The sequence below is a fragment of the Tripterygium wilfordii genome, chromosome 14 (assembly GCF_013401445.1).
Source record: "Tripterygium wilfordii isolate XIE 37 chromosome 14, ASM1340144v1, whole genome shotgun sequence".
NCBI classification, from domain to species: domain Eukaryota; kingdom Viridiplantae; phylum Streptophyta; class Magnoliopsida; order Celastrales; family Celastraceae; genus Tripterygium; species Tripterygium wilfordii.
Window position 1 is genome coordinate 5,151,957 of NC_052245.1, and position 11,580 is coordinate 5,163,536.

The window sequence follows — 11,580 nt, forward strand, 5'->3', positions numbered from 1 at the left end:
ATTTTGATAAAGGGTTACATCAAATCTGACCCTTTCATCAAACGAACTATGTGCAGCAGGCTGAGAATGCAAAGCTGATGGTTCAAGGTTGCCTTCCTGAAAAAGCACTTAAAATTCGTATTGTGCCAAACTGAAAAAGCAGAAGACAAAAGACTATCACTAAAATGAAAGAACTTCTATTGAAAAGAAATGAAAAACAACAAATTGCTGGAATGTACTCGGAATTTTATTGAAAAGAAATATATCCTAGAATGTATCTGGATTGCTTTACAAGTTAAAACGAAACATAGCCGCGGAGGCTTTGAAAAGTAAAGGACTAAGCTAGAAACTCGTTGGCCGAAACCATACTAATTGAACAGATAAGTGATCAGAGTCATTACGTAAGAAAACAATAAAGATATATAGACGCGGAGTCTGTGTTTAACGCGGGGTGCCTTAGTGCTCAACTGCCCATGGTGACCTTCAATTCCTATGACCGGCAGACTTGTGTGGGCGAGGCATTAGTGCCTGATAGGCTACCAAGTAAGGTGATGAGCCACTTGGTAGGGGTGTATAATTCATAAATCCCATATTGCTTAGAGGAAGAGGTGAAATACAAAATATAATAGGTTAAACTTCTAAACTAGTAGCAAATATTTTTTTTAATGGTTAAATTGAGTTTATTATTTTAGTTGGAATGGTTAAAGTTATTTATGTTTTACAGTTATTATTTTTGTATATAAAAAAAAACACCTAATTATTATACTTTGAGTTTTGAAAGAGTTTATCATCACGTGTGGGTCCCAACTGATACTTCTCTTGCATGGGCTAATTTTATAAAATTAAAAAAAAAAATCGATTGATCTTCTCCTTTGAGAAAAACATATTAGCTTTATTTCTCAGCTACTGACAAGTGACAACAACATAACCCAACCCCCAAACACCCGCACACCCGAACCCTATGGCAAGCCTCTGGCGGGCCGCGACTGGCCTGGCAGAGAAGCAGCCAAGCCAATTCGACGGAGTGGAATTCTGGTCGTACCCTGAGCGGACTGGTTGGCTCATGAAGCAAGGCGAGTACATCAAGACTTGGCGCCGCCGTTGGTTCGTATTGAAGCAGGGGAAGCTCTTCTGGTTCAAGGACTCCAACGTCACTCGCGCGTCCATACCACGCGGCGCGATCCCGGTGGCTTCCTGTCTCACCGTGAAAGGTGCGGAGGATGCGCTTAACAAACAGTACGCTTTTGAATTATCGACGAGGACAGAGACTATGTATTTTATTGCGGACTCGGAGAAGGAGAAGGAGGATTGGATCAACTCGATTGGAAGGTCCATAGTGCAGCACTCGAGATCCGTGACAGTCAATGAGATCGTAGACTACGATAGCAAGCGGTAAGTGGAAGATTTGATCGATCCATGGATCGATCATTGATTCTCTTGTTTGTTCTGGGTAAAATATGTGGCATAATTCTGGAAAATTTTGCATCATCAAGGGAAACGCATGTACTTGTGTGTTTATATATTGGGGATATAATCTCTGTTTGATAATTGATGCAGAATTCCATGGAAATGCTTTTGGGTTGATTGTTTTTTGATTAATGGATTGATTTGTAGATTCTGTAATTGGAATTTTATTTCCTATCTTAGATTCTGAATCAATGAGATAAGGGTATTTGGAATTTATGGAAGTGAAACTGTAGGAACAAGATGTGTTGACTCTGTTATTCTAGGAGGGTTATCACCTTGATAAATTTTGGGATGTACATGATTAAAAGAAGGAAAGTTGTTTAAACATATAATATAAACACTGGAAAAAACTCAGTAGAAATGCCATATTTGGGGTTTTTAGCTGTTTTGGATTTAGACATCAAAGAATAGCTGAAGCTGATCTTTCCGAAGCTTCACCGCACTATAAGACTAAGAAAAGAATTAAGAATCAAATCATGTTGTTAAGTTGTGTAGACTAACAGTGAAAAATTTATCTGGTCCTTTTGTGCTGAAGCTAGCGCCCTTTCAACGAATAAATATGAATGTAGAGCATATAGGAGTTTTGTGACAAGCGCCCTTTCAGTGAATAAATACGGTTATACTAGGTATGTATAGGTATCCCTTATACCAAAAAAAGAAGAAGAAGGTATGAATAGATATCAGTGGCATGTAATTGAAACAGAATTTCGTATGTAATTTAACCATCTCATAATTTTAATACCACCTTTTATTTTTCTTCCAATTTTTTTTTTCTCCCTTTATTGGACTTAGTATTGTCTGATGTAAGTTGCAACTCATGGATCGACCTTTGTAGCAAGGCTGGCTCAGATCTTACTTAAATTGGATCTAAGCTCTAAATTATCTTATCTACTGCCCCTTAAAGAGCTTGCATGCATAGAACGCATATACTTTACCATTTTCGGTTTTGTTGTCTTGTGTAATGCTCTGTTTGTGATTTATTGATGTTATAATTTTAAAAAAGTTTACAAAACAAAACAGGTAGAACCCAGTTCGACTGACTGTCTTTATCAATGTTATATAGAGTGATACTCAAAAATCATATTATCACTGTTATTGGAGACTATTTACTTGTACTGGAGGAGAACCTGGTATGAGAACCATGCATGCATTACATATGAATGAAAGATTGATCTTCCCCGATAGTTAAATAGCTGATGCCACTGCCTTCCATAAACTTTTTTAGCCAAATTGTAAATCCCTTTAGAGATTTCTTTCGTCCATTGGGCATGAAAGTCCAACTTTAGAATTATCGCTGAGATCAGAGTGCTGCATTGTACACTCTGTCGTCCTCAAGCATATTCGGTAACTAGCTAGTCTAATGCCATTTTAGTGAAAAGGTGAAAGTTCAGACCTTTGCTAAATGCATGAGTCAAATGGATTCCGTTATTGTAGGCATCTCCCATGATGGAAACTTGTGCACCACATGCCATTCTGTGCAAACTCCTCAATTGCTGAACTGAGGAGCAAAATGCATTGCCTTAATTAAGAGATAGGATAAATAACTCAGTTCCTTGAGAAATTAACAAGAGGGGCAGGCAGTTCAATGGTTATGTTGCTTATGTACTAGTTCTTCGCTTGTATGTTAATGTCTTCTTAGATGTAGTTGAGATTGGAGATGCAAAGGCACCGGCATGAGGGGATCAGAGTCATACTTCTGTGTACTTCTATGTGGAAACTCTTCTATTTATTGAGTCGTACATGAACTTTTCCGAGATGGACTACTCGGAATATGACTGTAAGGTTAAACACTTATGCCTTGCTTGGTAGCTGGGTTCGAAATGGTTTGTCTTGAACCATTGCTTGGCAACAAAAGCATGAGGTGTTCGTCAGGGTTCACGAACCCTGCTGAACCCCCCTCCCAACACCTCTTTTCTGAACCCCCTTAAAACAATAGGCTCGGAGGGGTTCGTTCACTAAACACTTAATGAAATTGGTTGAGCTTTCCAACTGTAATGCCATGAAACTTAAAAGCTTTTTCACAATGATTACTGGCACAGGCCAACTAGTGGTTATTAGGTATTGGTTTATTGACTGATACAATCTCAGGGGCTCAGCTGAAGCTGAAGCATATTATCAAAAGAACCATCTTGAGAATTAATGTCTGTCTGTGTATACTCGGAAGGGTCCTCAACAGCAAGACCATGAGTGATTAAATTGAAAGCTTAATGCATCTACTATCTCTCCATGACTTGTCCAGTTAATTGTTTCGAGTGTATTACTTCCTCAATTAAAAGCCTTCTCCAATGGAGTCTGCTAACCAAGCAGAGGTCTTCGCAAGTAGAAGAAACCAGATGGCTTGATTGTTGCAAAGACAACCCCATCACATTCTTGTTCTACCATGGCTAATTTGCCCATGAACTATCAGAACATATAAAACACACAAACATGCGAGAGAATGAAACATATATAAAAGCTAAGATCCGGATATGGGTGCAATGAAAAAGGTTCTTTACCCCTCTATTACAGTTACTTACTACAACGACAATAACAATTGAGGATGTTCAGCCAGGATTCTACTCTGCCTCTCTCAGCAGTTATTTTTAAATTCAAGAGCAGGGTTGGGCAGTCAGCATAACACAAGCTGCCAAAGCTTGCATCATTTATCAACAAATGTTTCCTCGGCCAAGTCAATGGCACGAGCGAGACCGGCAGCTTTGTTCTGGCACTCACGGTGTTCGTCATCAGGATCACTGTCCGCGACTATGCCTGCCCCGGCTTGAAGGTAAGCAATCCACTCTTGGCGTTTGTTTGCATCCTTGTATGAATACATGGTGTCATATCGTACTCCAGTTGGAAAGACTATGGTCCTGAGAGCCAGTGCAATGTCCAGGTCTCCGGTGAATGAAATACCACCAAAACCTCCACTATATGGGCCACGCCTTGTGACCTCAAACTGATCAATTAGTTCCATTGCTTTCACCTGCAACACAACGCCAAGCACCTTACTTCAGAGAGAGGAAAAGGAGATAATTTCTGAGAGGGAGATACTTGCAAACCATGTATATGAATTGTCGGTGCCCCATGCAAAATAGAAATAGAAAAGTGTATGGTAAACTACGCAATGTCTTGTATGCAAAAGATGTTTAAACTAGGTCAGAAGAGAGCATCGATTTTGAAACAGTTTATCATCAATTTAGAATCACAAAGAACTAAGACTTAGGCTTATGACAGCAAGGGAAATAAGTTGATGAAAACCTTGGGAGCTCCACTAACAGTTCCGACAGGTAATGCTGCACGCAGGGCATCCCAACAACTGAGATCATCATGCAGCTCTCCAGTAACCTGCACTCATAGAAAGAGAAGGAAAATAAGGGGTTGAGGAAATCAGCTTAGTAACCACAGGTTTGTTATTGTACTAAATGACCAGAAATGGATTTTTGCTGCTATATTTCGGACAATGGAATATTTAGAAACCTAATGCAAAGGCATATGCAGTAGCATTTCACATAGCATTACTCAGACAGTCTAGTTGGGTAAATTAAGAATTTAACAGCATTGCATGATGATAGTTGGACGAATAGATTCTGCAAGAATGCATTCTCACCGTAGAGCTTATGTGCATAACATGTGAATATCGCTCCACATTCATAAGCTTTTCAACCTTTACAGAACCATATTTAGATACCTGCATTAAAAAAATGAGTTACCAAGTCCCGTAATGCAACTAAAGATTTGAAAGACAAGTCATCACTAAAACACCTCTCACAAACAAGCATTTCAAATGAAACCTCAACAATGGAAGCAAAGATCACAAAACCTATCACACCGAAGGAAAGACCCAGGAGTCAACTGCAAATATTGTAGCATTTTCATGAAAGAAGCTAAGATCGTAAGTGAGAGAGGATAAACACAGCTCAATGCACTAGACTCCTGTAATAGGATTAAGGGAGGTAAAAAAAAAAATTCTTTATCCCACACAATGGAGAGGCTGTTACTGTGATTTGAAATTGTGGCTTTGAGGTCAAAAGGAACAACCTTGTTACCGTACCAGGTGCATCCTCACAAATATTAATTTCAAATCTAAAAAGGATGTGACATTATAAGCTTTTATCAATACGAAGTTAGAGAAAAAGATGAAATCCCACTGTCTTTGTAAGTCTTTCTGCACATGTAGGATAAAGGATTAAACAGAGAGGGAAATACGCAGAAAGTGATTATCCGGATAAAAAAAATTAGCCGCAAATGTCAACACGCTAAAGGAAAAGGCATCATAATCTTTTTTTAGTCATATTGATTACTTATATATAAGTGAAGACCATTTCCTAATTCATAGAAACCGCCAGCCAACAAACAAATGTTAGATCCTACACGTTATTGACATAGTGAAAGAAATATATCCTAGTGAATTAGATGACACAGCAATGACTATTAATATATTCGTACGAACACCAATTGAAATGTGGATTGAACTCTCATAAATGCATAGCTTAAAATACAGGACAGTTCAGAAAAACCTTTCCGACATCATTCCGGCCCAAATCAACCAGCATAATGTGCTCTGCGCATTGTTTTTCATCTTTAAGGAGTTTGACCTCCAACATTTCATCTTCACTAGGATTCTTGCCCCTCCGTGCTGTACCAGCCAATGGTCGATTTACTATCTTATTCTGTTCAAGAAATGTAACAAAGAATATCATTATTCATGAAGTCAATACAAGACTTACAAATCAAAGAATTGACTTCAAAATAAATAATATTAATAGACTCCCCGAGATGTTCCACTAGTTTCCAAAAAAATGGCATGTTTTAAGTTAATAAAAGCAAGGAGCAAGTCATATGTATAATTACCTTCTTCACGCTCGTTAGAATTTCTGGGCTTGAAGCTACTAAAATACACCCTCTAGCCTGTAAGATTATAGCACAATAAGAATGAAATGGTGCAAACCCTGAACTATAAAAACAAATATTACTAGAAAACTGGGATAGTGGGATCATGAATAGTTGTACAGAGAAAAGAAACACGTACTTGCAGGTAAGACATGTAGGGGCTTGGATTCACAACCCTTAATGCTCTATAAACTTCAAATGGGTCAGCAAAGGTTCGGCGTTCGAACCTCTGACTTAGTACTATCTGGAAAATATCCCCTGCCAGAATATGTTCTTTTGCCTGTATTACTGCATTCTTGAATTCATCACTCGTCATGTTTGAGTTCTTGAGCAATGGACCGAAGTGACGAGTCTGTAATTTTACAGATCCTGCAGATAGCTTTGGCCTAACAATTGATAAAAGAAAATGTAAACAAATTTAATGAAGATGAATGGCGTATTGGAAAATTTTGACCAAAATCACTCACGGATCAATATTTTGTACTTTGGCCAACAACTTTTCCAAACATTTCACTCCGTCAGTATAAGCCTCCTCTACAGAGGAGTAATGATCGACCCTCACCCAGTGAATTACATAAACTTTCTGAGGATAGACAACAGTAAAAATGAATTTCCAATAATAATAAAATTGCAGAAAGTATTGTTTAATCACTTCCAACTACCCTCCATAGGGGTAAACATAAACTAAAACGAAAAAGTCGAGTACCGATAAACCAAGAGGAAATAACAGCTGAAATATTCCAGGAAAAATAGTTATCATTAACCAGAAACTCAAATCTCAATATATGCACGCTGTTCACCAGAACCTTTTACAAGCAAAATAACTCAGAGAAAAGCATAAGAGCACAAGGGCACTTGAAGCATGTCGGTAATGACGCTCGACAAGTGAATCCTTCTACCATTTTCTCTTCATTAAGTTATTCATACTCCACCTTGACACATGTTACGTTTGTTTCCTTTTTGTTTCACGATAAGAGAAGTTTTTAATAATTACTGAGCGGCAAGGCATCTATATCCACAAGTGGACTTTTTTGACGAGCGAATATTCACAGAGCAATATCGGCATCAAATGAAGGAAAGAAGTTCTCAGACATTCTAGAAGACGCCAACACATATTTGTGAGGAATAAGGAGTACCTTTTCCACATGATCAAACACAATCACATCATCATACAGGCCAAGGTGTATGTCTGCCAGGTTTCGGTCATCCTTGGGTGCCCCCAAGAATGGCAGTTTTTTCTTCTCAACATAGCGAACTGTATCATATGAAAAGTATCCAACCCAGCCTCCTATTCCAGACAAATTTTCAAAACAGATAAACTAGGTTGTTTAAGAACGAAATTAAGGACTTTAAAAGTGATTATTCCAATGATAGAAGATCCCATATCGTAGCATTGAATTCGTTGTATGAAAGACATTCATGCACAGCAACAAAGTAGCATTAAAGAAAGATGCAGTTAGGCAAATAATAATCCATCTTAGAGTTTCGTGTAGCAAGACAACTTCATCCTTGACATTCAATGTATACCATATATGTCCACACAAAAACAAAGGGAATGCATCTTATGCATTATCGAGCTCAAATGCCAAATCTGACACTTGGTAATGTATTGGTGCAATGTCAAGTTTAAATCATTCAATACTCATCTCAAAAAAATACATCAAGAGTAGAAAAAACAAGATTCAGTTGGTGCAGTGGGGAAATTTCACTTTCAAAATTCTAAAGCTAAACTGAAGGGGTGCAGGTGTACAATGAGTATATATTGCACTTCACATACTAAGAGAATATCAGCAAAGATACAAATTCTCATGCATGTATAGTAATCGATTTTTTTAACACCTCAAAGTAGACATCTATCATGTTCAACCTATGCACATGTTTACATTAACATACACCAGAGTACATAAGGGCAGGTGTTCTAGTAGTATATAATGCACGTCACATGCAAAGAGAATACCAGCCAAGGTACAAATTCTCATGCACGTAAACCTATCGATTTTTTCAACATGATTAGGTATAACTATCATGTTCAACCTATGAACAAGTTTGCATTAAAATAAACCAGATGAAGTGCAGGTTATCTTATGTTTATCCAAGCTCTCGGCCTCTCGCTATCAACTTGCTGTCTTACTCTACCAATGGATGGAAGATGAAAGTTATTACAAGCAAACAGTAGATCGGATCATTTAATGTTTACTTTTTAGGGTTTAGAGTTTAATCAAACTCCTAAAAAGTAAACAGTAAACAATGACTGATGAAATTTTAAGCAGGTGTAGCTCATTTAAAACCGAAAATGAAGAAACTTATGAACAACCATTTTGGTTGGGCACAGCTATGTGTTTGGTAATACCGTTACTGTTTTAATGTCTTCTTTAAGCGGCTTGCATAACCGTAATTGAAGCTTACTATTTCACTAGAGAAAGAATGAAAAAAAAAAATTGATTTTTGGTTCCATGAAATTGTTGAAAATATTTGATTTTACCATATATTTTCATCTACAGAACAGAAAACTAATAATAAGGATCAAACAAACAACAAACACAAGCTACTATCAGTCATTATCCTCATCACCCTCATCAAAGCCTTTAGGCCAAACAATCTTGTGGTTAGCGAATCAAACACAAAGCTGCTCCAAGCCTCCAACTACATTTCCGTACAAACTCAAGCATATCAAATGTACGCAACAAAATTATCTTACCACAATATGCTTCCGGGAGTTCACCAATTAACTGTGGCTTCCATTTCTCAGAAATTTGTCTAGGAATCACCATTGGATCATCCGCCAGTGTTTCTGTCAAACGCCCTTCCTCATGGTCGATTATAGTAACTTTATTTTCTTTTGCAACGATCTCCATCGCTGGATGAGCTCCGAGAACACTATACCGCCCCTGAACCAATGAATTCAACATAAAAAAATAATCAAAACTACTGAGAAACCAACACGTAATACAAAAGATAGATCTGGAAAAGGAACTTACAACATTCGATGCCCGGAACCCTGGCTCCACCGACTCAAAAAGAAAGCTCGGTGCGTCTCTGTCATCTTCGTCTACTAAACACCTATAAGCCGTCACCGGAGTCAGCTGGTCGGAGAAGATACAAGAGTGAAGGGGGATTACATTCCCCTTCTCGGCCGCTTCGGTGAATTTCACACTGTCGACTATAAAGAAAATAAAAATTAAAAAGAAGAGTCAAAAGCAATTATAAGTACGCGTGCTTATCAGAAATGTACGTGTATTTGTTTCTTTTTCTTTTTTCAAGAAAGAGAGAGAAAAAAAAAACAAAACAGAATGAAACTTGGTCTCCTCATTTTCTCGGCAACCAAACAGTAAGGAAAGAAAATTCGGAATTCAGAATTCGATTTTATATCAATATAAGAAAAGAAAAAGAAATTAATAAAGAAAATCAAAATCCACCAGTCAAATCAATATCAGTTTAAAACAAAGAATCCGGTTTGACCAAGAATAAAGCACGTCGATAGCGATAGCGATATAAGCTTTATACAAATTCAATCTTTCCTTCTCGTTTCCTTTATTTTCTCGGCAATCAAACAGTCAACTAGAGAGAGAACCAAAAATACAAACAGGACATCAAATATCACACGAATCTAGCTACTACCTAAAGACAAGTTGTCTAAAGAGCAGCATTTGACGCTACGGGCACAAGCTCGCTCGCTCGCCCTGCGCTTAAAAAACCTATGCAACTGCGCCGGCGACGACAACCGGCTGTTGCCGGAAGGCACAAGGCTGTGGTGAAAACTTGGGGATTTCATCGGGGAAGAATAATAAAGGAGGGTTTCCATTGTCGAATTAAGAGAGTTTCAGTTCGCTCAGTCGTCTCTGTCTATGTGATTCGAGTTCTGGTTTTTGGGGGTGGTTGTTTATATAGGGGGAAGAATCGAAAGGAGTAACAATGGAAAATGTTTGTTGAGAGACAACGAAGGATTTTGACACTTGGGGTGGTCTTTGCATGTGAAATTGTCATCTTCCATATAAATAATCATATAAATAATCTCTTGGGTCATATGAAACGTACGTACCTACATTTTGGATTGACTTGCCAAATGTAGTAGTGTCTACAAAAAAATTTATTTACTTTTTTTTTAAAACTTTTTTTCATAAATATTATTAGCCTTTGGTCACATGATAATTACTTTTTTGAAATTGGGTCCACGTTCATAGTGCCTTACCAACCCCTCATTTTTAGACAATTAATTATCTTTATTAAATTTCCTTTTAAATAATGAGAAAGGGGAGAAAAGGTCAATATATGGAAGGAAGGATTACATAAGTTAATTGTGACAATTAATTGTGACAATTGATTGAATGGTTAATTACCGTCAAATATTTCAACACCTTAAAAAAAAAAAAAAGAGAGTTATGGACAATCTATGCCGTTGGTTGATTTATTGTCGTATTATCATGGTCAAAAAGTTAATGTTCCAACTTTTAATAGAGAATAAAAATATCGAGTTTGTCCAAGAGAATGTTTGTCGTGGATAATACGTGATATACGTTGATCTTCGTACCAATAATATTGTTTATGTTATTGCAATTACTACCAAAATGTTGAAATTGGCAGAGAGAATATTTGACAGACAATTTCCGTTATATGTTGATTCTTATTTTTATATCAATAATATTTTTAACTATAAAATAAATTTTTTCTGATACGAAGAAATCTAAAACGCCTAAATTATCAAAAAGAATGTTCATTATGGATATCTATATCATATGTTTATTGTCTTATTAGTAACATTGTCAGATTATCATCATCAAAAAGTTAATGTTTTAACATAATAATTATTATAGAGAAATTAAAATATTATATTTCTTAGAGAGAATATTCGTCGTGGATAATCCGCCTTATACGTTGAGCTTTGTATCAACAATATTATTTTCTTATTATAATTATTACATATCAAATTTGCTAGATGGAATATTTATTGTGAACAATTCACATTATATGTTTCTTCTTATTCTTATATCAATAATATTTTTAAATTATAAAAATATTATTTTAATACGACGGAATCTAAAACACCTAACTTGTAATAGAGAATGTTCATTATGGACAATCTATGCCATACGTTGATTGTCTTATTAGTAGCATTGTCGCATTATAATCATCAAAAAGTTAATGATCAACATAATAATTTATTATAGATAAATTTAAAATGTCGAATTTCTCAGAGAGAATGTTCGTTGTGGATACTCCGTCTTATACGTTTATTTTCATGTCGACAATATTATATTGTTTTCTTAT

The 11,580-nt window shown here is 36.7% G+C and overlaps 2 protein-coding genes across 2 annotated transcripts; one reads left to right on the forward strand and one right to left on the reverse strand.

Annotated features, from left to right (window-relative positions):
* Nucleotides 1-864: 864 nt before the first annotated feature.
* LOC120015265 (pleckstrin homology domain-containing protein 1-like) lies at nucleotides 865-1,578 on the forward strand. The gene has a single exon (XM_038867610.1). It carries the CDS (start codon nucleotides 941-943, stop codon nucleotides 1,373-1,375), a length of 435 nt encoding a protein of 144 aa, XP_038723538.1. The 5' UTR covers nucleotides 865-940; the 3' UTR covers nucleotides 1,376-1,578.
* Nucleotides 1,579-3,647: 2,069 nt separating this feature from the next.
* LOC120014150 (anthranilate synthase alpha subunit 1, chloroplastic-like) lies at nucleotides 3,648-10,117 on the reverse strand. The gene is made up of 11 exons (XM_038866071.1): nucleotides 9,934-10,117; nucleotides 9,294-9,475; nucleotides 9,014-9,203; nucleotides 7,452-7,603; nucleotides 6,783-6,898; nucleotides 6,455-6,701; nucleotides 6,277-6,333; nucleotides 5,943-6,095; nucleotides 5,033-5,113; nucleotides 4,684-4,770; nucleotides 3,648-4,408 (listed from the first exon to the last, which is right to left on the reverse strand). The coding sequence occupies exons 1-11, from the start codon at nucleotides 10,115-10,117 to the stop codon at nucleotides 4,085-4,087; spliced, it is 1,773 nt and encodes a 590-aa protein (XP_038721999.1). The 3' UTR covers nucleotides 3,648-4,084.
* Between the last annotated feature and the right edge of the window lie 1,463 nt (nucleotides 10,118-11,580).